Source organism: Pteronotus mesoamericanus, unplaced genomic scaffold (genome assembly GCF_021234165.1).
Source record: "Pteronotus mesoamericanus isolate MK-2021 breed Mesoamerican mustached bat unplaced genomic scaffold, CSHL_Meso_final contig_20, whole genome shotgun sequence".
Taxonomy (NCBI): Eukaryota; Metazoa; Chordata; class Mammalia; order Chiroptera; family Mormoopidae; genus Pteronotus; species Pteronotus mesoamericanus.
Window position 1 is genome coordinate 2,126,691 of NW_026555085.1, and position 25,643 is coordinate 2,152,333.

The 25,643-nt window shown below is 51.1% G+C and overlaps 4 protein-coding genes across 7 annotated transcripts; 1 reads left to right on the forward strand and 3 right to left on the reverse strand.

The window, feature by feature from the left end:
• Positions 1–6,007: 6,007 nt before the first annotated feature.
• LY6G6C (lymphocyte antigen 6 family member G6C) lies at positions 6,008–10,099 on the reverse strand. Its single transcript, XM_054570195.1, is given in 4 exon segments — positions 6,008–6,222; positions 6,670–6,780; positions 6,824–6,888; positions 10,086–10,099. Coding segments are annotated over 4 exon segments (405 nt in total).
• MPIG6B (megakaryocyte and platelet inhibitory receptor G6b) lies at positions 10,074–12,851 on the forward strand. Of its 2 annotated transcripts, XM_054569112.1 has the most exons (6): positions 10,074–10,158; positions 10,348–10,695; positions 10,853–10,943; positions 11,256–11,302; positions 11,442–11,521; positions 11,648–12,851. In XM_054569112.1, the coding sequence occupies exons 1-6, from the start codon at positions 10,098–10,100 to the stop codon at positions 11,750–11,752; spliced, it is 732 nt and encodes a 243-aa protein (XP_054425087.1). In that variant the 5' UTR covers positions 10,074–10,097; the 3' UTR covers positions 11,753–12,851. The 2 variants fall into 2 exon arrangements, with proteins under 2 accessions (XP_054425087.1, XP_054425088.1); XM_054569113.1 differs by lacking the exons at positions 10,853–10,943; positions 11,256–11,302 and having other exon boundaries at positions 10,348–10,711.
• Positions 12,852–13,438: 587 nt separating this feature from the next.
• On the reverse strand, positions 13,439–16,713 carry DDAH2 (DDAH family member 2, ADMA-independent). Of its 3 annotated transcripts, none has more exons than XM_054568688.1 (8): positions 16,526–16,713; positions 16,067–16,136; positions 15,235–15,597; positions 15,018–15,117; positions 14,815–14,888; positions 14,565–14,684; positions 13,926–14,026; positions 13,439–13,736 (listed from the first exon to the last, which is right to left on the reverse strand). In XM_054568688.1, exons 3-8 carry the CDS (start codon positions 15,529–15,531, stop codon positions 13,550–13,552), a joined length of 879 nt encoding a protein of 292 aa, XP_054424663.1. In that variant the 5' UTR covers positions 15,532–15,597; positions 16,067–16,136; positions 16,526–16,713; the 3' UTR covers positions 13,439–13,549. The 3 variants fall into 3 exon arrangements, with proteins under 3 accessions (XP_054424663.1, XP_054424665.1, XP_054424664.1); XM_054568690.1 differs by having other exon boundaries at positions 13,926–14,075; XM_054568689.1 differs by lacking the exon at positions 16,067–16,136.
• A 348-nt stretch (positions 16,714–17,061) lies between these two features.
• Positions 17,062–22,357, reverse strand: CLIC1 (chloride intracellular channel 1). Its single transcript, XM_054568691.1, has 6 exons — positions 22,100–22,357; positions 19,900–20,009; positions 19,570–19,695; positions 19,269–19,375; positions 18,319–18,500; positions 17,062–17,436 (listed from the first exon to the last, which is right to left on the reverse strand). The coding sequence occupies exons 1-6, from the start codon at positions 22,136–22,138 to the stop codon at positions 17,275–17,277; spliced, it is 726 nt and encodes a 241-aa protein (XP_054424666.1). The 5' UTR covers positions 22,139–22,357; the 3' UTR covers positions 17,062–17,274.
• Between the last annotated feature and the right edge of the window lie 3,286 nt (positions 22,358–25,643).

Genomic DNA, 25,643 nt, shown 5'->3' on the forward strand with positions numbered 1-25,643 from the left:
TTGGCTGGAGCATCATCTCAATGCGCCAGGGTTTTGGGTTGGATTCCTGGTCAAGGCATGTACAGGAGCAACCAATGAAGTCTAGGTGAGTGTAACGGCAGATTGATGTTTCTCTCTCTCTAAAAAAATCAATCTATCAATCGATAAAAATGTAAAGACTAAGGAGAAATGCAGGGATAAGATTTGGGGGGCGGTGGCAGTGTGTCGAAGATAGGGTTTAAGAGATTGGGGAGGAGGAAAACTGCATCTGGAGAATCAGGGCAGGACTGTCCCAGGATAAAACTGGGCGGAGTGAGGCGGGACAGAGGAGGCACAGCTCTCCACACAGCCGCAGTGTTCCCGGACTTCTTATCGCGGGGCCTCTTTACACTCTTAAAATTACTGAAGGCCCCAGAGAACTTCTCTTTGTGCGAGTTATATTAACATTTACTCTATTAGAAATCAAAACAGAACCTTTTAAATAAGTTCATTTAAAAAGTAAAATAATAAACCTACTACATGTAAACAAAACACATTTTTGCCCCTTTCCCCTGCCTCCCTCTCTCCCTCAGCACTGGGCCTCCTTCAAGGCTACAATGTTTTTCACTCTGCCTCCAACCCACCCCGTGGAACTCTGTGTCACCTTTCTCTTTACCTGCCAGTCTCTCCTCTTGATTGGCAGTTCCTGGGAGAGTTGCCTAACATCTTTTATTCTGCTTCTCCGGCACCTAACAGAGTACCTGGCATGCAGTAGGTGCCCAGTGAATATAACTGGCAGTGCAGATGGTGGCCTGGATGGTGTGGGTAAAGAACTTCTTTCCCAGGGAAGATGGGTGGGTTTTCATATCTACTTCCGCATTCAATCTGTTGGGATATGTTGGGTTGGTTGAAGTATATGAAGAAAATGTGACCTCACACAGGTATGGGGTTAGAAAAAGAAGATTGTTGAGGACCCTCTGAAAGGGTCTCAGAACCACTGCTGGGGATGGAGGAGTTTGGGGACTCGAGAGAATGCTGAGAGCTTTCTCCTGTGGAGGCCCCTCTCCATCCCAATTGGGGTCCCCAGTGCCTGCTGAGGGAGACTATTTCTTCCCCATAAAGTCCAAGGCAAGGGGGACATAAGGCTGGCAGAGCAGGGCCAGGGAGGAAGTGGGAAGGAGAGGCTCCGCTGGCCCAGGCAAAAGCAATGGACACCCCCGTCCCCATGTCCCCTGCCTTGTGGCACTGCTGTTCAGCATCCTCCGGGGGTAGGGTGGGCTACCTTGGGTAAGGAGTCAGCCAAAGACCCTGTCACACAGGCCGGTCCCCCTCTGCCTGCTGACTTCCATGAGAGTCCAGGTCCAGTGCCTTCTCTCTCCTGCCAGGAAACCCCATGCTGTGCTTCAACCGCAGTGAGAGGGTGACCACCTGTGGTGAGGGCGACTGCTGCAGCTTCCTGGAGCACAAACGGCACCAGGTCTGGGGCAGAGCAAGCTGTCTGAAAACTGTGAGTCCTCAGTTTTTCCCTCTTTCCCCAGCCCTTCCCTGCTTCCAGAACCTTCCAGGATCAGGCTGGGTCTGGGCTGATGGTGCTGCTGGCAGAGAGCTGTCTGTAGCCCCTTCTTGCTCCCCTTTGTGAGCCACTCAGGAGCCTCTGTCTTGTCCGTGCGGTCCCACTCACACGGGGTTGAAAAAGCCCAGTCCCTTGAAAGCAGGGACCAAAATATTAAATCAAACATCAACTTTCTAGCATCAGCTAAGGACCAAGGAGGTGTGTGTGTGTTTTAATTTTTTATTTTGAAATAATTTCAGATTGACAGAAAAGTTGTAAAAATGTTGGGTAACCGCTAGGAATGAGCAGCTAGAGGGGAAATTAGGGCAGGGCCCCTCACCATTGCAATCTAACAAAGAACTTAATACAGGAAGCTAAAAGCAAAGGAAGACATGTCTGGTTTGATAAGGGGGCTGGGCATTCCGAACAACGCAAGTAAACTATGATAGTGCAGGAAGCCGGGAGCCCTTGAAAGTCTGTGTGCATCATCTCCACTAGCTGGGAAAAGGAAAACCTTGAGACTGTACTCATTCCAAGGCCTAGAAGGGGGAAGGGGAGGAGGTCCACAGTGAAGCCCATAAAAAAACTTTGGTTAATTGCCTGCCTCCTGTCATGTATACAAAATGAACAAATAGAGACTGGTGCCAGATAAGAATTAGGGCTCACAGACCGCCGGCACCGCCCCCCGCGCCGCCCCCCCCCCGCCCTCAACAGTCCCATCTCACCAACTAGGTAAGTCCTCAGGACAAAGGACTCACTATCTTGGCTCTTTCACCACTGGGTGGAGGTGGGGAGGGTCAAGGGAGAGGAGGGGAGGGGAGGGGAGGGGAGGGGAAGGGAGGGGTGGGGAGGGTTGGGGTTGGTGTGGGGCCTGGCCAACCAGCCTCTAGCCACCAGGCCCCCAGCCAACCCTTTTTGGACACCTGGCCTCTGGCCACGCTGTTCTTGCCACTTTTGCTTTTGCTCTCCCATTAGAATTTAGCACTAATAAACTTTGCATGCTAATAGGCAAGCTGCTCTATAATTCTTTATTGTATTGAGAGAAGAACTGAGTTTCTGGGAGCTTCTCCCATAACAAAAGTAGTACATAGAATTTTTGTATATCCTTCACTCAGTTTCCTCTAATGTTAACATCTTATATAACCATAGTGCAGTTGATCCGTGATAAACATGGGGATTAGATGCACTGACCTCAGCTCAGTCAAAATTCCATGTGTAACTTTCGACTCCCCCAAAATTTAAGTGCAGTCATCCTTTAGTATCTGAGGTGGATCAGTTCTACTGTACTAACTCAGCCCCCTTGCAGATACCAAAATCCCTCATGCTCAAGCCCCTGGCATAAAATGGCAAAGAAGAATGCGTACAGTCGGCTTTCTGCATCTGAGGATTCCCAACTGTGGACCAAAAATACTGTTTTCAGTCTGCAGTTGGTTGACTCTCCAGATGTGAGACCTGGGATATGAAAGGCCAGCTCTATAGTTATGGGGGGGAAATCTCAGTATAAGTGGACTCATGCAATTTAAGCCATGTTGTTCAAGGGCCAACTGTACAATTATCAAAATCAAAAAATAACATTGGTAAAGCCCTGACCGGTGTGGCTCAGTTGGTTGGGCATTCTTCTGCAAAGCCAAAGGTTGCCTGTTCAATTCCCAGTCAAGGTACATGCCAGGCAAGTTTGGTCCTGGTTGGGGCATGTATGAGAGGCAACCAATGGATATCCTCTCTCACATCAATGTTTCTCTCCCTCCTTTTCTTCCTCCCTTCCCCTCTCTCTAAAAATAAATAAACAGAATCTTAAAAAGAAAAAAAAATAGTACAATACTACTAACTGATCTGCAGAACTTACTCAATTTAGTCATTTGTTCCAGGACCCAAAACAGAAGCCCACGTTGTATTTAGCGCTCATGTTTTCTTGGCTGCTCCCATCTGTGACAGTTCTGAGTCTTTGTCTTCCATGACTTTAATGCTTTTGAAATGTCCTGATAAGTTATTATATAGAATGTCCCTCGATTTGAATTTGATATTTTCTCACAGATTGAGGTCACGAGCTTTTGGCAAGAACACCTCAAACACAATGTTGGTTCTTTTCAATGCATCACATCAGGAGGTTCAAAATGTTGGTGGGTTAATTTTGATCACTTAGTTTTGGGGAAGTGTTGTGTTTTTTTTTTTTTAATTAAAGATTTGATTTATTTATTTCTAGATAGGGGAAGAGGGGGAGAAAGAGAGGGAGAGGAACATCAATGTGTGGTTGCCTTCCACGCAACCCCTACCAGGGACCTGGCCTGCAACCCAGGCATGTGCCCTGACTGGGAATTGAGGATGGGAGGTGTTTTCTTTCCCTAAAGATTTTATTTATTGCCCTGGCTGGTGTGGCTCAGTGGATTGAGCGCTGGCCTGCAAACCAAAGGGCCGCCGGTTCAATTTCCAGTCAGGGTGCATGCCTGCATTGTGGGCCAGGTCCCGGATAGGGGTTGTATGGGAGGCAACCACATGTTGATGTTTCCCTCCCTCTCTTTCTCTCTCCCTTCTCATCTCTAGAAATAAATAAATAAAATATTTTTAAAAATTAAAAAGTTAATAACAAAAAAATTTTTAACAATTAAAAATTAACAATAAAAAAAGATTTTATCTGTAGACAGAGGGAAGGGAGGGAGGAAGAGAGGGAGAGAAACACTTATGTGAGAGAGAAATGTCAATTGGTTGCCTCTCATACATGCCCAAACCTGGGACCAAACGAACAACCCAGGCATATGCCCTAACTGGAATAATTGAAGAAGTGACCCTTTGGTTTGTGGAAGGGTGCCCAACCAACTGAGCCACACCAGTCAAGGCAGGAGGTGTTTTTTAAGGGGCAGAAAATCCCTTTGGGCTCCTTGAAATCACATCTGCTCTGCCCCAGAAGGCAAGTCCCCCAGGCAGGAAGCTAACGCCCCTGTCTCATTCTCTCTCTCAGCCTCAGTGACCTTGCCTCATCACCATCTAGCTTGTGTGGCAGCCCATAATTGCAGTCAAGTGGAAACAGAGTTGGTGGGAGATGTGAGTTACACAACCCCCAGGGACTGCTGCATTAGAGCCCTGTGCAACAGTGCCGTGGCAAGAACTGTGTCCCTCACTTGCATCATGGCTGAAGCAGGCAGCACTCTGGCATGAGTCTTGCCAGACTGTGGAGAGGATATTGGGCGTAGGGGACAGGAAGAGAGTAAGGGAATGATGGCGATCTGAGGTGAGAAGACACAAGCTCCTCTGTGAGCTATTAAAATCCATCGACCACTCTAGAGCTGACTGGAAAATTCCATCTCTCTTTTGTTGATGAGAAGGCTGAAGGAGTAATGTGGGGGCACTCAGGCTCTAATTTGGGGGTAACCAAGCATCAGTGGACTTACTATGATGCACTCCTTAAATGACCCAACTCCAAATGACAATGGAGAATCTGCCCTATGTTACTCCTGGATCTTGTATCTAACCCTAACCCTAACCCCTTCTTAGCAATGAGCATCACTGAGGGGAGCAGGCTGTGGGCTGAGTGGGGCTCATGAGAAATCAATAAGCCTGGTTGTCTGGGTTGGTTCTCCTGCCCCCTATTTGCAGCTTGGCTCCCAACAGGACTCTTCTGAATTGAGAAAGGAAATAAATGTAAGCCTGGGATAGGTTCATTCAGTGTCCACTTAGTAACCAGACCAGGTGAAGCCTGACTGTAACCTTGAGTGACTGATGCCTAGAAGGAGGGTCCTGGGTCCCATCTCCATGCAACTCTCCCACCCTTTTTGGGAAGCCCGGCTGCACCTCCTTCCTAGCAGTACCTCAGCAGTGTGGCCTAAATTTGAGATAAGGAGAGTTTCTCCAAACACTGAGACTTGTGTGCTGCTCCCAGATACTCAGAAGATGGAGGCCAGAGAAACCTGTTTCTCCATTCGCCCCAGCCTAGCCTTATGTGGAAACTCCATGAAGGATTCTTGGGTAGCGGCAGGGCCTGAAGGTGTTATTTTTCTGGGAGAGGGGGCTTCTGACAGATGGGGCTTCTGAAAATAAATGCACCACTTATCAGATACAGATGTTTATTACTCAAAATGGAAAGAGGTGAGCTGGGGGTTAGGGTACATATGGCAGCCAGGGTTTGGGGAATCAGCCCCATACAGTGGGGACAGGATGGAAGTCCCATTTCAGGACCAGATCCTAATCCCTCCCTAAGTATGGCATGGTAGAGTGGAGACAAAGTGGGGAGCCCTTCTAGGCCAGTGGAGGACCTGGAGTAGTCTGGAGGGCAATGGGAAGGGACTCGAGAAAACCAGAGAGAACCAGAGAGGAGGGTGTGGGATGGAGTGATGGATAGGGAGACCACTGTCTAAAGAAATGGGAAGGGTCTGGAGGAATGTTTTTCTAAGCAAAGGGAGCTAGGGAGAGACAATTGCTGGAAGCCAGGGGGTATGGAGACATAAGGAGAGGGGCTCAGGCTAAGGCAGGGGGATGGAGAGGCAGCTGTGGAGTGAGTGTCAGTCAGCGCAGCAGACAGAGGCCAAGGCCAGCCAAGTAGGTGAGGAGGGCCAGGCCCAGGGCCAGAGTGGGCCTAGGGGCTGGGCTGTAGCCGTTGTCCTTGTCATAGCAGGTGGTGTTATAGGTAAGGCCCAGCTTGCAGTTGGTTTGGATGAAGGTCTCTCATCAGACCTCTTCAGTCATGCCACAGCAAGGGTTGGAGAAAACCCACATCTTGCCTACGGGCAGGAGTAGGCAGTGGTGTCAGCTGGGATGGGCACCTGGGATGCCTGTGTTCACCTCTCCCCACCATGTACCCACCCAGGCTTCCTTCCTTCCCAACTCTGCCCCAGCTTTCCCCACTTTTTTTTTTTTTTTTTTAATCTCTTCTCAGTCTAATCTTCCTCCTGCACTTCCAGACTCTCCCACTTCCCCTAATCCTGGTCCTATCACTTGTTGGCCATGAAGCTTTGGACCTGTTACTGTCTCTAAGGCTATTTCCGCAGTATAATAATAACAACCACATCGTAAGGTTGTCATTAATTGAAACAATACATGTAGAGACACACAGAATGCTACCTGGCGCACAGTAATTTTTAGCCGAATGTTCTCATTACTGTCACTCTCTGTTCCATCTCAGCTTTAGCCCCCATTGGGCCAAAGCCTCAGAAAGTGGGGGATATTACTGAGGTACACATTTGTTGTCAGGCATTTGTGTCTTGGTTTCAGGTGGCAGGGCTACTGGTCCACACAACCCAGCACAGGAACCTTGTAGCAGGAATGACAGCGAATATGAGCTGGGAAGACAGTCAGGCTGAGGTGATGGGGTGTCTGACTCACCTGGGGCAGAGCCAGCGGATAGGGTGGAGAAGAGCCAATGCAGCAGGTGTTTTGACCTGCCTGGCCTGGCAGGGACAGAGCAGGTGAGTGATAGAGAAAAAGTGGAAGTGGGTGAGGGTGGAGTTGTTGCTCTGTGAATGGCTCACCCTAGATACATTCCTCTACTCCACTCCATCTGGGGATGAGTCAGGAGGGGCAGAGCTACCAACAACAGCATGGGGCTAGGGAGAGATAGAAAGTGAGAATTCCATGGGGTGGAGGGGATGCGGAAGAAAATGAAAGAATTTAGAAGAGGTCACAGACAGACACTTGAAATAGAAATATTAAAAATAAAAATCATGGAGGATACATGCACAGAAATGGCTGGGAACTTGAGGCTGGCAAGAAACCCATGTGTAGCCCTGGCTAGCTTGGCTCCGTGGATTGAGTGCCGTCCTGTGAACTGAAAGGTCGCTGGTTCAGTTCACAGTTGGCATATTTCTGGGTTGCGGGCCAGGTCCCCAGCTAGGGGCATGCGAGAGGCAACTGATTAATGTCTCTCTCACACATCAATGTTTCTCTCCCTCTCTTTCTCCCTTCCTTCCCCCCTCTATAAAAATAAAATCTTTTTTAAAAAAGTACAAGAAATATAATACAAAAAATAAAGTACAAGAAAAAGTAAGAAAGAAGAAAGGAAGGAAGGGAGGGAGGAAGAAAACCACATGTAACCAACTTTAGCAACTTACCATTCACCTCTTGGGCCCACCAAGAGTGCGGGGAGAGGAACCAGACCTGAATTGAATTCTCTCACCCCAGAAGCTGACAGAAAGGAATACTATCTGGGAGACATCATCAGATTCTACCTGGGTACAGAAGGTGGAAACCTCCCAAAATTCCTGCCTTAGCTAATCCAAGGTTTGGGCATCTAGGTTTGGTGGAGGGATTTGGTCCAAGGGTGGAGAAGCCTGTGACTGCACCTCAGTGAAACCCACATTACCCTCGGGGTGAGCAGCCCTGGCATTCCCTCCCTAGAAGGCTGGGGAAATCTCCCTGGAGGTCCAGAATGCTTGTGTCCCTGGAGGTGTGGGCCCCAGGGAGGTGCAAGGGGTAACTAGGAAAGGCCACTGCTTGGGGAACTGAACATAAAGTCCCTGATGGAGTACATGTCAAGGTGGGGTGCAAAAGAAACTCCAGACTGGATGCCTAGGTTTCTTGGAGGACATCCTGTGGAGTGCAGGTGGAGAGAGGAGAAAGCAGGTAAGCTGGGTACTGGAGAGTTTTGTATTGGGGCTGGTTGGAGAATTGGGTATCAGGATTTTCAAGAAGGGAGCACCTTGGAGTGCTGATCAGGGGACCTGGAACTCTGGCTGGGTAGAAGAGTGGGTCTTGGAGGTGGGGAGGAGTCTGAAGGATGAAACGCGGGTCCCTGAGAAATGGAGCAAGGACTGGGTCGTAGGGAGGGCTGGTTCTGGAAACACAAGAGAGCTCAGCCAACTGGAGCCAGGGGTGCTTGGGATCTTGAGTAATGGGTAGTGTAGGGTGATAAGAAGGGCAGGGTATAAAAGTCCTGACTGGGTGAATCAGGTCCTTGGGGCCCTAGGTGCTCACATGAGACCTAGCAGAGCAAAGAACGTAAGAACGTAAGGTAAGCAGCAGAGGGCCTTTCATGGTGAAGATTCTCGGAATGGTAGCAATTGCAGCAGCTGACAGAGTAGATTTCCAGGGATTCAGTTGAGTGGCCTTCTTGGAATTTATAACCCCAACACTCCTCCCTTCCCTGCTTCTGGTAGCACCTCTTTTGCCATTTATGCACAGCTGACTGAGGAAAACACCAGGGGTGGGGAGGGGCTAAATAGGACTGAGTAGGGGAGTGAAGATGGGAAAGAGAGGTGGGGGAGGCAGGCAGGATGGGCAGCAGGGAGTGTAGGTGAGCCATTTTCGGTCTTGGTTTCAGACCAAGATACCCCTCCTGGTTCCCAGCCGACTCTGCCTGCCCTGTCCTCTGAAGACGCATCACCAGAGGCTCCTGTGACGTTATAGTGGTCGTGGTGGTAGTGGTGGTAGCAGCTCCTGGTTCCTGGGAAATGGACAATGGGCGTGGCCCAAGATGACTGCAAATTTTGGGTCCCTAGAGAGCATTGGTAGAGCATGTGGGGAAAGATTTTTGATGGAAAGAACCAAATTAATCTTGATTCAGCTCCCATTTGGTCTTCCTGACCCCTGCTCCACTACAGGATTAGGGAGTAGGGTTTGTGATGTCACCAAGAGCTTCTGTGAGGTCAAAGCAGCTGAGGCATGAGCTGGGGCTGCCTGCTAAGGAGGGGCTGCCTCAGGCCCCTCAAAGGTTCTCAGGACCCCGCCCAGGCTCCACTTGGGCTGGGCTGGGCTTGGTCTCCTCCTGGTACCAGTTCGGTGAGAGCCAATGAAGTCCTAGGTATGGGACATGTGCACCTGCTCCAAAGCGCCTTCAAAATCAAAACCTGCTGGTTTGAACAAACTGAACTATAAAGCAAAATAGAAACAGACACATAGAGAGCAGGTTGACAGCTATGGGGGTTGGAGTTAGGGGGTGGGGGATCTGCAAAAAGGAAAAAGGACTCCTGGACATGGACAACAGTGTGGTGATTGTGAGGGGGGAGGGGGATAAGGAGGATAAATGGTAATGGAAAAAGTTCCAATAAAAAAAATAAAAATAGTCTACACACACACACACACACACACACAGCGCCCCCCCCCCCCCCCCCCCCCCCCCGCCATGCTGATTTCGGTGATGAGACACTGTAGCTGAGAGGGACAGCGTGGGCACAGAGAAATGAGGTAGAGCTAAAATAAGACTAGAAACTGTAATGATAATACCAAGTACTTCCTGTACCTATATGCCAGCCGCTGTTCTATGCATTTTCGGTGTATGTATTCAGTTCTCACAATCTTCAACATACGTGCTTTTATAGACGAGCAAACAGGCCCAGAGAAGTTAAGCGACTTGCCCACATCACGAAGTTAGTAGATGGCAAAGTCAGAATTTGAACCCAGCCGGGAACCAGAATTCGTGATGCTGCTACCTGCACTGCTGCAGGAGTTAAAGATTACGAAAATGCTGGTGTAAATAGCCCGAGCAAGAATTTTAAGTGAGCATTGTTTGAGGGCTGTAAGCTTGCTTGCTAGTACTGCCGGAGAGATCCTGGAAGCTGGTGGCCCTGCCCCCTCTTATCGGAGCCCCCAGAAGAGCCGAACCCCTCTTCCCCCTTCCCGTCCAGCCTCCTCTGCTGATTCTCTCGCTCACCACATCCCAGCCATGGCCCTAGTTCTGCAGCTGCTGCCGCTGCTGCTGTCAAGGGCCCAAGGGGACGCCGCGGGTAAGCCATACCTGGGAAAGTTGGAATAAACGAGGTTTAAAGACTGAGGTACGGGGAGGGGGTGACTGGGAGGTGGGATGTATGTGGGAAGGTCCAGGGTGGGATAGGAGAGAGGAGAGGGGACAGGAAGGAGGGGGAGTCGTCTCGCCCTGTGGACTTGCCCTAACCACCGCCCCGGGCCTTCCCTAGTTCCGTTGGTCCAACGCCCAGGCGACCGCGTGAATCTCTCCTGCGTAGGGATCTCGAATCCCATCCGCTGGGCCTGGGCGCCTAGCTTCCCAACCTGCAAGGGTCTGTCCAAAGGACGCCGCCCGATCCTGTGGGCCTCTTCGAGTGGAACCCCCACGGTGTCTCCAGTTCAGCCCTTTGCTGGCCGCCTACGAGTTCTGGACCCTGGTATCCGGCGGCTAGAGCTGCTCCTGAGCGCGGGGGACTCGGGCACATTTATCTGCAGGGGCCGTCACGAGGACGAGAGCCGTACAGTGCTTCACGTGCTGGGGGACGGGGCTGATTGCAGGGCTCCGGGGCCTAGTCAGGGTAGGTCGAAGCCTCCGTGAACAGTGGGACTTAATTCGGACACACATCCCCGACGAGGAGGGGGGCCTTGGCTGGGGATTCCTGATCTGGAGAGCTAGCTGTACGTCTTCTCACCACTGACCTCAGCATCCACCGCCCCTTTCCACTGTTTCCCCAGGGTCCGTATATCGCCAGCTCTGGATCCCACTGCTGGGCGCTGGGCTGGTGCTGGGACTCGGAGCGTTGGGCGTGGTATGGTGGCAGCGCTGGTGAGCACGAGGGGCGTGATCTTACGCGGGCCGGGTAGGGCCAGAATTTTCGCACACTAACGCTAGACCTGTAGCGCTGGGGTGTGGCTTGGAGAATGGGGGTCAGAACTTGGGGGCGAGGCCACAGGCTGGTGGGTGGAGCGCTGGAGCCGGATGTGAAGCTAGTGGCAGGGCCAGAGCGTGGGCGGAACTAGCCGTAGGGGTGGAGCCTGACAATTGCTGGGTGATGTTTGGCTTGGACTGGGCTGGAGCGGAGAACAAGGGAGACAAGGCTGGTAGCGCTGAAAGCCCGTATATATATATCCCTTTCAGGCGCTCATCCCCGCACCCACACCCACTTCGACCCTTCCCCAGATTTGGTGAGCCTAACTCCACTCTATTTTTCTTTCTCCTACCTGTACATTACCCACTCCTCAATTTCTGAGTCTGAGCCCTTGCTGGGGACAGACAAGTTGGTCACCTTCTCTCAAACCTTCAGCTCGATCTCCCCCTACGTAGCTCCGCTAGTGAGAGCCGAGCCCCAAAGGCCAGTAAAGGAGGAGGCGGCCAAGATTGCAGGAGACCTGGACCAGGAGCAGGTAAGGGCTTGGGGATGGGAAGGGGACTGGCCAGAATGCCTGAGAAAAGTGGACCAAGAGAGACAGAAGCCTGGATTGCCAAGGAGACACTTCTGAGACACTCCTGCCTTCCTCCTCACCTTTCAGAACCTGCTGTATGCGGACCTGGATCATATGGCCCTCAGAAGGCCCCGCCAGTTGTTGCCAGTGGGCCCTGCTGATTCCTCCACCATCTATGCAGTTGTAGTCTGAAGCAAAGTCCTTACTCCAAAAATCACAGCTGGGGGCTCTCCATAACCACCCTCTCCTTCTTCAACCCTCCCAGAAAAAAGGAGACAACCCCCGGGTAGACATGAGTACTAGACTGGGAGTCAGAAGACCTGGCTTCCAAGTTCTCTCTGCCACTGATCCTGCTCCTTCTGTTGCACCATCTCCTATAACTTCCATGACTCCTTCACCAAGCCCTGTTTCCCCATCTTAAGACATCAGCCAGTTCTAGATAGTTGTCCCATCTCTTCCCTCCCTTCCAGTCAAGCTCTTTGAAGCACGGGCCTACACCTGTCTTCTCCATTTTCTTCTTCACTCCACTCCTATGAGGTTGCTAGTGATGTCCTAATGGCCACATCCAGTAGACACTTTTTAGCATTCATATGGCTTGGCTTTTGATTACCCCATTCTTTAAGCTGTTTTCCTTTAATGCTGATGCCTTCCTTCTGGACCCCTCTTTCTTTCTCCCTACACCCATGGTATTCTCCACCATTCTACGTTTGTCCCTTTCTTGATCTGCCTTCTTCCTCTTCTGGGAAGCTGGCATCCACAGTGGCTTCAGCCCTCACCTTGGCAAACGACACCTAGAACTCTGTCTAGCTCAGATCTCAGATATAGGATTTCCAAACTGTCCCTCAGACATACCTGCCTACCTGGCCCTATGCGTTTTGCACACAGCATCTCCAAAACTCATTGTCATCTCCAAAGCCTCTCACTTATTCCTCCTCTGTATTCTCTCTTGATCAACACTGTTGCCCAAGCCAGAAACTGAGTCATGTAGACTTCCTTCCCCTCACTCCCACACAATGAAACAAGTCCTGCTGTTCTGTTTTAAGGTCAGTCAAATCCATACCTTCTTCGCGCTCAGCACTGCAACCTGAATGTACTCTTCCTCATTTCCCTGGATTACCCATAGCCCTACATCATCCTTCTGACCTTGCACCCTCCTCCCTGAAGGCAGACAGATGTTTCCCAAATACCAACCTGCTTCTGACAGCCGGTATTTCAGATCTGCAGTATTTCTTTCCTTAATCCTCAACTCTCTGCCTGCTCTCCACGCTTATTTCTGTCACGCCACATGTACACAACATACTAGCCTTAGAGAAATTCTCCTTAGGCCTCAAATGCTCTATGCCTTTACCCAGTGCAATTTCTTTTTCATGGATTACCCTTTTCCCTTTTCTCCACCACCTGCCTGGCTTCGAGTCCTGAGTGTAGCCTTCTGGAAAGCCATTTCTGACCGTCTATGCCATCCTGCGTATTTGATGCCCTGGGAGTCCCCTTATGTCTTTCATAACAACAGTCTATTGTGAATTGTTCCATCACAAACCAAGAATTGTGAGTTCCCTGATATCAGGAGACCCTTTTTGCCTCACTGCTAAGCCTCAGTAAATGAGTGAATAAAAATAAATGTCTGCAAGTGTCATTTTTCCTATCAACTAGGGTTAGGGTTAGTGAGCGATCTACCCATACTCTCTCTTCTCTGCCCTGTATATATGCTCCCAGCAATAGAAATTCTGTCCTGTCCATCTTGCCCCCAAGTACCTATGACAGTGCCTAAATAAGGGTTTGATGAATGGAAGAGTCTTCCTTTCCATCACTATCTCCATCTTAGGTTTTAGCCCTGCCCTCTGCCCCAATAAGAGACCAGCCACAGCCCAGTCTGAAAGTTCAGTTCTATTTTATTAGTTCTGGAAGAGAAGACTCAATCAGTGGCTTCTATTCTTTTTCCCACACTGTGCCCTCCCCCTATCTTGGGGCCCTCTCCCCACTTAGAACTATTCACCATCCTCTGTCACCATTCCCTATGCTGCCCTGCCCGCTGGCCAGGCAGGACCCCAAGGCCAGGCCCTCAGCTGTGGGGGCGTGTGCTGAGCACCAGGCAGAGGGAGCTGAGCCCAGCACCTGCCTTCTCCAGTTCTGAGCAGGACACAGGTACCAGAGTGACATCAGAGAGCTTCTGCAGTGCCTGCAGGGAGGACATGGAGTGGGGAGATGGGAGTGAGACTCCGAGGCCACACCCAGGCCCCCCCTGCAGCCAGCTCAGAGTGGTCCCACTCAGCCTTCTAGAGAAGGTATCCCTCCCTCCTCCTACTAAGAAGGCCTGAGAATCCTTTCTCTGATTGTTGGTGGTGGTGGAGCTTCTGCCTTCCCTCACCTCTTGGCTGTTGGGCAGGTCCCCGCCTCCACGGTGCAGAAGGAAAGGGGGCACACCAGGCAACCCAGGACGCAGAAAGAGACAGTCAGCAGCTGCATCATCTGGGAGGGTTAGGGAGGCATAGGGGTGGTCCGTCAACACTGCCATTGCCTGGTGTAGAGGAAAGAGGCAGCATTCAAGTGTCAGAGCCTCTCCACAACTGACCCTAGCTGCCCTACCACAGCTAAGGGATGGGGACAGTTCCGCTGGCAGAATAATAATGACACAGCACTTACTCTGTGTCGGGCGCTGTTCTAAGCACTTTAGCTACCTTTGCTAATTCCCACCACAAAATCACAGACAGTTCTTTCCAGCCTGTCTTTCCACCCTCTTCTATTCCCCCTTCTCCAGCCCCTACCTATTGGCCCCAATCATCCTTCAAGTCACAGCTCAGACACCACCTTTGGAGATTTTTGAAGGACTATGTAAATCGATCCTCTTCCCTGATTTCCCAGCTCCCTGTCTGGTTATACTTGTTTTCTCGCATGTTTTCAGAGTAGATGAACAGCTCAGTGAGGGCAGGGGCTGGAGCAAATTATCTGAGCCTCCCAGCCTCACCTTTCATGGGCCGTGCCCCACCCTAGCCCTCACCCTCCTCACCCTGACCGCCTTTTGGGCAGCATCGCTGCTACCAGCCACCACCGTGCGGGGTCCCCCCATGCCACAGAAACTGCGCAGGTGGGAGGGGCTTGAGACCGGCACTGTGGAGACTGCGAAGTCCTAGAGGAGAACAAAGGAAAGTACTCAGGGACGCGGAGAGGTGAGGGAATACCCTTAAACACCGGCTGCTCTCAGCCTCTTCCTCCTGGGCGTCCAGGTCCATCCTCCCAAGGGTGTTCCCACTCCTCACCCGGAATGTGTCCGCCACTATCTCGGCTCCTCGGTGATTGGTCCATTTGGATAAGCCTACAAAAAACTCCCGGCCTGAGCCCAGGGTAGCCAAAGTGGTTTAAAGGCGGGAGGGAATGAGTTAGAAACAAGACTCGAGATGGCCCGGTCTCCCAAACTCTGCTTCCCTGAGTCAAGCCCCTTGGATGGGCATCCCGGCCTCACCGGTGAAGAGAACATCAGTGCCATCAAGCGTCGCATTCTCATCCCCCATCTCCACAATTCGGAGCCCCAGGTCCTGGAGGGCTTTGCGAACTCCATCCACCTTAGGACAAGAGAAGAGGGAGCAGGGCCGAGACGTTCCCACCCCCAGTTCTTCCCTAAAGCCTCGGATGTCCATCTCTTCCCTTCCCCTACCCCCACCCCACCCTGGTGCGCTCACCTCTGGTCTGCGGGCAGGACTCCAGGGCCGCGTGATTAGGGCCGTGTCCCCTTGGATCACGGCAGTGTCACCAAGCAATGTTCCCAGCGGCAGCGACTCTTCAGGAGGCAGTTCAAGCAGCTGCAGCCCTAATCGCTGCCTCAGTTTACCCCCCAGCACTCCGTGCTCCCTCTGTGCTTTAGCCAGGTCCAGAGCCGGGAGGCCAGCCCCCGCACCCTCCCCAGAGGCCAGGCTCTCCGGGACCCCGCGGATCAGGGCATGGGTGCAGCGGCCCAGCCCTTCCCCCGGCGTCCCCATCCCATCCACACAGGCACCCCTTCCGGCCGGCCGCAATGACTTCTTAGTGTCCTCTTTTTGTTTCACCTGTGTGGGAGAAGAGACAGAATGGGAGAGAGGCAAAGAAAGGCTGAGAGCAGCCGGTATTTAAGGGTACTCCTTCACCTCTCTGCGTCCCTGAGTACTTTCCCTTATTCTCGTCTAGGACTTTGCAGAGAAAGGCGAAGGGAGGTGATTAAAAATGCCCAGGTCTTTCTCCAGCTATCTCTGGGTGCCCGTCCCACTCCTCTCCACCTCATCCAGACCTTCCTTTGCTGCCCACCCTAGCCAACCCGCACCCTAGTGAGCCTGTTTCTTTATGGGTAGTCCGAAGACCAGCAAGACCAGGATCCACTAATCTCCAAAACACCTGTAGCCCATGCTCGGAGGGGCGGGGGTGAGGGGCGCTTCGTGAGGTTCCTGCCCGGCGCCCCTCTTGGCAGCCGCTAGGATGCGCTCACTCCCCAAATATGCAGCAGCCCCGCCCCCCTTAACCCTCAGCTGCTCGAGGCCATACCGTCCCGAAGTGTGGCGAAGGAGTTGTGGGACTGGAGACAGCTGGGGAGAAAGGGCCTGGGGATAGAAGTCTTGGATCCAAACGAGAAAGGGAGAGAGGGACAAGGAGGGGGGAATTAGATAGAGCCTAAGGAGTTAAACATTCTCTCCACCCCAGCCAGCCACTCGGCTCCAAGCGCGACCCGGTATAAACCAGACCAAGTCCCAGAGGACTGGGAGAGATCTAAAACAAAATCTGAGGGGCGGGAGAAGCTGGAGGCGTGGTTCCGGGGAACGGGCGCCACTCCAGGCTCCACGACCTGGTCCCTTCTCTTCTGATCTATCTTACACAAAGTCCGCCCCAGTCGGCTCCGCAACCAAATGTCCGTCCCCCGCACTCTGTCCGGTGGAGGCACAAGCCCGACACCCCCAGACTCCGGCCCCAGCACGGCCTGGTGTATATCTCCCACCCCAGACTCACCTCCAGCAGCCACCCCCACTCCTGTCGCTCTGTGTTCTTGGCTGGGGTCCCAACCTCCCTGAGGACAGAGTTGGTGGAGAAGAGTGTTTGTCTTCAAGCCTTGGGGACTGGAGCTTTGGCTTTGAGGAGTCCCTGGGTGACGAGCACCAGTACTACTGTGGGGCGGGGGCGCGACGGCCTGGCGGCTCCAGGGCATTGTCTAAACGGGACAGGGCGGGGCTCCCCAGACCACGCCCACTCCACCCGGACTGCGCCCCCCTTCTTTCAACTTGGCCCCGCCTGGCGAACGGTGCCCGGGCCCACCCAGATATGGCCGCCCCTTAAGGCTGGGCTGCAAATGGGACGTGGACCACAGGACAGCGCCACAATGGACTGACAGTAGAAGGGGCAAAATCAGCGCAAGCATCCCTCTTCTACATTTCTGGTTTCTGCCCTGAGCTCAAGCTCACTGACCACCCTTCAACCCGTGTTAAACACATTTCAAGCCCCCTTTGTGTAAAGACAACACTAGATTTTCATTCTGTGTTTTATTACTGAAATACATTGTTCTACCCATCCCACCCACAATAAAAATCTCACCCAGATCCCCCATTCCTTCCCCTCATCCCCCAGGCAGTCCTGCACAAGTGCTCTAGAATTCACTTCTCATTGGACATTTTGGAGTGTGTCCACTGTATAGCCAAGTGGAAACCACTTGGGGGTCTTTGTGGAGAAAAATGGAGGGGGCGTGATGGAGCCCCAGGATAAGCTTATTTGAGAGCCTTGGCTACTTGCTCGTAGGCCAGCTCGATTTCCTCATCATCCGGACAGGTGGAGGCAAACTCTTCCCTCGCATAGGCATTGCGTAAATATCGATGCACCCCCCGGAACACCTCAGGGATGGAGAATCCACGGTACTTCTTACATACCACCTGGGGGTAGGGAGAGGAGAAGGTCCAACATATTAGCCTCAAGGAAGCTATACTGTGCTGCCATGCTGTGGTCCCTCTCTTATCCCAAGGCCTGCTTAATAAAATTCAGCCTTCTTGTCCAGGTGTTTTACAGTCTCCACGATCTAGCTTCTTCTCTTCCTAGGATTTTTATCTCCCACATGAATCATCTTCTTCAATCACCTTTCTTAACTCCTCATTGTCTTATATACTGTCTTCACCTTTCCTCTCTACCTGATAGATAACCAGCCCTTTCTGACCATCTCCAATGGTGCTACCTTTCTTTTCTTGCTTTTATTGAAATATAACTCACAAATCATTAAATTTTTCTCTTGAACTTCCAGAGTGACTTTTCTCTCTCTTTTTCATTTGGAGCAAGGGCTAAGCATCATACAACTTTGTCTTTCGGTGTTCAATACATGGTTTTGTGGCAGACTGACATCGTGCCCATGTTTCACAAACTAACACCCTAACTATGACAAAAACATGGGAACCAACAGTCTTCATCTTCCACAAGAGGAAGCGGAAAGTGAAGCTATGAAAAATTAAAGGTTTGAATTTAGAAAAAGCCTGCTCTCTCCGATCTGGAGTTTGGCAGTTATAAAGACAGGAAGAACATCCTTGAAAGTAATACTGGGATGTGTTGCTGTTGGCTGGCTGGCTTGCACCCACAACTTATAGCGTGGAATGTGAATTTTCTCCAAGCAATGGTTTTGCCGCCAATGACTGTTGAGAAGGAATAGGGTGGCATTCACTATTGGTAACAGTCTATAGAAACTACCCTAAAAAAGAAATCACTTTTGGAGTAGTTGTCATGGGAAGCCATCCTAGTGGCCATCCTCTCCTACCACAATGACCACCCACCTGTATTATGTGCAGCTTCGGCAACAGGTTGCAGTCAGCAAGAGTGAGCTCATTTCCATCCAAAAACTTCCTCTGAGAGATGCCCTCATCCTCAGCACTGGTCTCATCCACTTCTTCTGGGAGGGGGGATGTCAAATAATTGTCTAAAACTTTCAGGGCTTTCAAGAGCCCCTTCTCCAGATCTGTGCAAGAGAGGGACATTGGCAAGAATGTCAGACGATCGACACAGTCCAAGTTGAAGAAGGTCCATCTGGCAGGGTGGGAGCCAGAGGATGAATATTAATGGTGAGGCCAGTCCAAAATAATAATAGTTAATGTAGCCCTGGCTGGTGTGGCTCAGTGGTTGAGTGCCGGACTGCAAACTGAAAAGTCACCAGTTCAATTTATGGGCCAGGTCCTCAGTTGGGGACCATGCAGAGAGGCAGCTGATCGATGTTTCTTTCCCTCTTTCTCCCTCACTTTCCCTCTGTCTAAAAAAATAAATAAAATCTTAAAAAACAAAAAACAGCCAGACTCATGCAGTATAGCTTTCTGTGTTATTCTAAGCACTTTACATACAAAAACTCATTTAATTCTCACATCAACCCACAAATTAAGTATTGTTATTCCCATTTTATAGATGTGGAAATAGATTTGTAGAGAGGTTAAATGACTTTCCCAAAGTCACACAGCTAGTAAGATTTGTACTCAGGCAGTCTGGATCTAGAGTCACTGTTTTCATGCATAACCCTGTTCTGTGGAAAAAAAGGCCAGCAGCCAGCACAACTAATGTCCCCAGTGAGGCAGGAGAGGCCAGGGAAAAAATAAGAGTCACGGCCAAAGAGAATGCAAGGAAATTTGGGGGTCAAGCAAAAATAAGCTTTGCCAATACAAGGATCTGCTACATCTCTCTGATATCTAAATTTCCTCTGTTCCTCCTAGGACCCAGGCCTCTGACCCACAAGACTCACTATCATTGAGTGCTGGGTTTGAATTCTTGATGTAGGCAGAAAATTTGGCAAATATGTCCAGGCCAGCAGTGTTTGATTCAGGGTTCAGAGCTGCCAGCTTGGGATACCTGAAAGCCAATGGGAGAAACAGGATAAGATTTCTCCCGGGGAGGAACCGAGGCTCTCCTGCCCCAGCCCCATCGCCATCTGTTTTCCACTTCTTCAATCTCTCTCTCTCTCTCTCTCTCTCTCTCTCTCTCTCTCTCTCTCTCTCCCTCGGAGCCTCCCAGCTCCCACCTCCCCTTTCCAAGGGCCCCAGTACCTGGGAGGGCACAGCTCTGCCTCTAGAAATTCCTCAATCTTGTTGGTGTCTGTGTGCACTTCGGTGCCATACAGCAGAAATGGGAGCTGCCCCCCTGGGCACAGCTTCTGCACCGTCTCGGTTCGCCTGCAGGAGAGAGAGAGGCCAGGTATCACGATAGGAAAAGGGGGTCAAGGAGAGCCAGAAAGGGGAGACAGAGTAATGTGGGAAAAGAAAGGGGTTCTGGGTAGAAGGGAAAAAAATTCAGGATGGAAGACTCAGGTGGCTGAATGTGAGTGTATGCACATATGTGAGCACAAGGGGTGTTTAGAGAAACAGAAGTGGGCCCACCTCTTGGTGTCAACGGTGGTGACGTTGAAAGTGACTCCCTTGAGCCAGAGCACCATGAATAGTCTCTGGGAGAAGGGGCAGTTCCCAATCTTGGCCCCATCACTGCCAGCCTGAAAAGCAACCCCCGCCTCAGGTTAGGCCTGGTGTACCCCACCCATCCCTAGGCCATTCTGGGCATTTTCTACTCCCAGACCTAGCTGTCTTCTGCCCAGTCATGACACATACATAGTCTCTCCACTAAAAGCTCCCCCCAGAACTGGCCTCTCCACCCTGGGCTGGGTCAAACCTAGAGCTAATCAGTGGGAACATTTTCCGCAAAGGTCAGCTTCTGGATCCCCAGAGAGTTGAGGACAGGTGAGAGTGAGGCAGAGGGAATGGGTTGTGGAGAAGTTAAAGGATCTGGACCCTAAAGAGGGAAGACTAACAGAGTAGTGTAGTTTTCTATGTGCTATTCTAAGTACTTTACATACAAAACTCATTTAATTCTCAGATCAATCCATGAAATAGCCCCTAGAGAGGGACTTCGGTGAGACCAGAGCTGTAGGCCAGAAGCCTGGATTCAGGAATGGAGTAGAGCCTGAGGACAAGAGACGCGGGGCACGGTTTGGAAGTCAGAGTTCCGGTTCTCTATACCTCCACCCAAGCTGTTTCTCGGCAGCTGGATGGGGAGTCAAGGGGCTCATAGCCTGGCAATGAGATGTAGAGGAGCTTGCAGAGGGGGGCTGCCCTCTAACTGGCAAGTGGTGACCTCATCAGTCAAGGGACACCTCCCCCTAGGCTAAGGGTGATTCATCTGCTGGTGTCTCCAGCCTCAGCAGCTTCCTTCCTGGCAAGGAGTGGGGGTAGGGATCTCCGAGGCTGAGGACTGAGCAGTGAAGGCCACTTCCTTTTCCCCTGACTTTGTCTGCAAGGGTCTCCCAGCACAAGGTCTCTGGCTCCAGATAATTAATTAACCTTCCTCCCACAGGACCCAGGGCCAGAATCTCTCCAGCACAGGCTCACCCAGGAGTAAAAGTAGCCCTTGAGGCAAGCGTGAGAGTGAGATGGGGGCCCGCACCTAAGAGGGTAGATCCAGACACTTCACTTCACTGGGCATAGGGAGAGGGAACGGCTGCCAGAGAAGTTGAGCATAAAGGAGAGGGAGAAACAGGCAGGAACACACAAAGACAAGAATAAAAGGGGGGCTGTGAGGAAGAAAGAAGCAAGAAAGTAAGGGAAGAAGGATGGGCAAACAAGACAGGGGAGGCTGCCAAGGGGAAGAAGGGCACAGAGATGAGGTCCAGAGAAGGGAGAGGAGGAGACCTTAGTGGGGAACGGATCAGGGCAGAAACAGCAGAACAGATAGATCAGGGCAGTGAAGGCTGTGGCCTGCGGGTTTGATACCCAAATGCCATGGGGCCGCCTCTCCTCTTCCACACCCAGAGAGAGAAGAGAGTTGGGGTGACTCTTTCTGTCTTGCTTCTACAAACCCTAAATGCCCAAATCCAGCTCTTCTGATCTCCCTCACCTAGCCCGGATGTTGTAGCCACAGCTAAACGCCCATCTCCTCGTCACCTCCCTTTCTCTCACTTTCCCTAGTCCCAGGACTCCCTTCTCCATCTATCACTCCTCCAGCCCTGCTTTCATTCCTACTCTCCCATCTCCTTCCACCCCACTAATTCTTCCCAGTCCACCTCCTCCCACTTCCAAGCCTCCCTACCACACCCTCTCCCTTAAAACCTCCCCCAAAGGCCTCACACAAACACACACACTTCTCCACGTCTTCCCTACTACCTCCCTCACCCTCTGATCTTCTGGTAGGGCCACAGTTCTTAATGTTTCCCTCAGTTCTTCCCAAAACCTACTGGACTCCCCCTGCTTCCTTCTCTTCCGGTCGTACTGGCCGTTTGTCTCCCGCCCCTCGGCCCAGGCCAGGAACCCTCCCTTTTTTCTCGTGGTCTTTTAGGCTGCTGGAAGCTCTCACTTTTACAAACTTTTCAGAGTTGCGCCTAGAATTCGCCTCAGTCGCCCATACATCAATAGTCTTCTGCTCCCGAACCAGCCGCCCCCCCGCCCCGACCCCCTCATCCCAAAGACTGCAGGTGGGGTTGGGGTGGGGGGTAAGGAGGGACGCGGTTGGGAAGGTAAGGCTGGAGCTGGGGAAAGGTGAGAGCTGCCTTTCAAGATTTTGGAGGGTGGCCTAGGAGGAACTGTTTCTTACCTTCACAAACAGTTCGACCTGTGGTTGTTCTTCAGCCATGGTTGCGACGACGGGGACCAGGAAGCTGCTGTCTCTGGGGGAACTGGGAGGGGCCCGGGCCGGGGAAGGCGGTTCTCACAGACAGAGATTCTCTCCCCCGCAGCTAGGACTGTCCCCTAGACACAACCCACTCACTCTAGACGCGTCCTCCCCACCTGCCCAGCGGACGGACCCCTCCGCTCAGCTCCTTCAGCTCGATCCCCCTCCGGGCTGGCTGGATCTAGGAGCGGCTGACTCACGGACCTGCCCCGCCCTGAACCTGGGGAGGGCACAGCAGAGGGGCGGACGCGAGGATCTGGGAGGTGGCTCAGATGCGAGATCCTCAGGTCTCCCCCGGGAGATACGGAAGAGGGGGGGGTGGGAAATCCTGGGCACCTCCTTGTTTCTCCACCAGTCTCCTTGAACACAGGACTTTATTTTTGCCTCAGTTTCCCTGTTTCATTAATCAGAAGACTCTCCCACGTTACCGTCACACAAGAAACTTGATACCAACGGGTTGGGCACACCGTGAGGGCCCACAGGGAATTTTAGGACAGGAAGGTGGTCATTTATTCCTTTTCCCTAGTTCCTTCCAGATATCAGTCCAAATTACGTGTCACTAGGCCCAAGATCCAAGAGAGGAACTTCAAATTGGAAGCAGCGATTGGGAGAAGAGAGTAGTGAAAGGTAGGGTGGGGAGTGGGGAAGACAACCAGACCTGTGCTAGGGAAATAGGAAGCTGAGCCAAGGGACCTCATCACTGGGGGTGGTTCCCTCCCCTCCCATAGCTTGGTCAGCTTTAATGCTTACACTTACGCATGCCCCCCCCCCCCCATTGGTGACCCTTCCTGTTCCTTTTGCCCTTTAGTTACTAACAGGTTGCCCTGCAGGTGGTGTGAAAGGGTAGGGTAGTTTTGGCCCCAGGAATCCTAGGATGGGGGCGTTAGCTGGCCCTATCACAGATAAAAAAGCAAAGATCAGACAGAACAAAGTTAGAATGAATGGAGTCCTTGGGGACACAAATAAATAAAAACAAAGGGAGAGTCTCCCTCCTCGGTCACCTTGATTTTGGAGGTCTACCAAACTATGATCTACTGAAAAATAACCCAAGAATATGTCCTCCAAACTGAACATATTCTGGCTTCCACATCTTGACTCTCTTATCCAACTATCTATTCTTTTTTTTCCCTCATCATCCTGCATCTAAAAGGAGACCCAGAAAACTTGATGAATGTAAGGACACAGGAGCAAAACAGCTTGAAACTTTAAAAAAGGGAGGGATTCCCTGGCTGGTGTGGCTGAGTAGGCTGAGTCAGTCCTGCGAACCAAAGGGATGCTGGTTTGATTCCCAGTAAGGGGTGCAAGAGAGACAACCACACATTGATGTTTCTTTCTCTCCTTCTTTCTCCCTTCCCCTCTCTCTAAAAGTAAATAAATAAACAAACAAACAAATAAAGTCTTTTAAAAATAAAAAAGGAAGGAACTTGGGGGAGGAGTGGGGTGGAATGATAAGACAGGTTGCTGGAAACAAGCAGTTTGTGGTTTCCTCCCATGCTTCCTCTTCTGGAGGTTTTCACCTCCTTAGGGGAAGGCCTATCTCCTTCCTCCCCAAAGAGAGGATGGATATATTTGGTATTTGCTCCCTTGAATTACAATATCCTATAAAGATGTACAATGATTCCATTAATATGTGTGTGTGCAGGAAACTTCTTCCATGGTAACCCTCAAAATCTGCATAGGACCCCGTCTGTCTGAGAGATGTCAAAGCAGCCCTATTACCCAGGGTCCTCTTCTGCTACAGCTTTCTGGGGACAGAGAATCTGCCCTACAAAATGTCCCTCTAGGAGAAACCTCAAGCAAGTGGGGCCAGGCCTGAGCTCAAACAGGTTTGGCAGCTTCTCCCCTGCCCCTTTTTTCTTTCCTAGAGCTTTATAGCTAGCGCTGCCTCCATCGTCAATATTGACTTTGGCTGGCTAGCATTGCTACCCACAAGGCATTTTTGCCTTAATTCCCCAGATGACAGGTGTTGCTGTCTTCTCCTGATACTATCCAGCAATGCCCCAAATCCTGCATCAGAGGTCTCCCTCCCATTTCATCTCCTTACTCCTGCTTTTCTCCTATCTCCAAATCTCCCCTTTTCTTTTCTGGGCAGATTTCTCTTTCTATTCCCTCCCCTTCCTGGGCTTGATAAAACAGTCCCTAATCTCTTCCCACCCCAGATTGGAAGGTGTGTCCCTCCCAGACACTCCTTAGACACTCCTCATCAGCCTCCTCCAGGTTTCCATAGCTCCATTGCTCAATAACTTGCTATGTGTAACCATTAACCTTGCCCTTAACTCAATCCCCCTCCTTCCTTGGAATTTTCCAATCCTTGTTTAGCAAAGCCAGGTTACCCCACCATCTTTCCTAAATTCTTGGGTGGGATCTCCCCATCTCAGGTTACCCAGAACAAGGATAAGAAGATGTGTTTTAAGGGATCTATTTTTTAAGTACATATTTGTTTCTGTCTCACAATCTCCTTGTTTCTCCTACCTTCACACACACTCAAAAAAGTTAGCTTCATGGAGCCCAGACTTACGTTCATTTTTTTGAGTCTACCACCTGGTCCAGAGTAGGTACTAGGTGCCGTAGGAATGAATGGCACCCTTCCGTCCCTAGGGTGTGTGTATGGCCAGGGGTATGTATGGCCATGTCCCAATAGGTTTGTTTGTGTTCTCATCAGGTCTACTCTGCTGCAGTTTGGTGTAATTCCAACACTTTCACTTCCTTTTGGGGGGCTGAAATTATAAATTAGGCCTGCCCTGACTGGGTAGCTCAGTCGGTTAGAGCATCATTCCCTATATCAAGGTTGCAGGTTTGATCCTCACTCAGGGTATGTAAGAGAATCAACCAAGGAATACGTAAGTGGAATGACAAGTTTCTCCCTTCCTCCCTCTAAAATCAATAAATAAAAATTAAAAATGAATAAATTAGGCCCTATAGTGCCCTTGTGGTGGTGGTCATACACTGTACCCAGGAAACTGTCAAAGAAGGACTGTGACAGGACTCTCGCTTATTTCTGCTTAATTTAAAACACTCACCCTGACTGGTGTAGCTCAGTGGGTTGGGGATCATCCTGGCAGGCAGAAAGGTCGCCATTTAGATTCCCAGTGGGGGCACATGCTTGGGTTTCAGGCTAGGTCCGGGGTTGGGGACACTGAAGAGGCAACTCACACATCCACATTTCTCTCCCATTCTTTCTCCTTCCCTTCCTCCTCTCTCTCTAAAAATAAATAAAATCTTTTTAAAAAGCACGCAGGTAGTTCTTACTACTTTGCCAGGCACTGTTCTAAGCTCTTTATAAATATTAATTCAGAGGGACCAATGTTAACTTAAGAGTTGTTCGCACAGATTGAATACCGATCGCCCCTCTCCAGAAAAAAGAAACAACAAACGCGCCTGTAGTCCTTTGAGATCCGATCCCACCCCAACCCCCGGGCAAGCCCCTAGAACAGTTCCGGTGGCTTGAACGCAAGCCCCGCTTCCG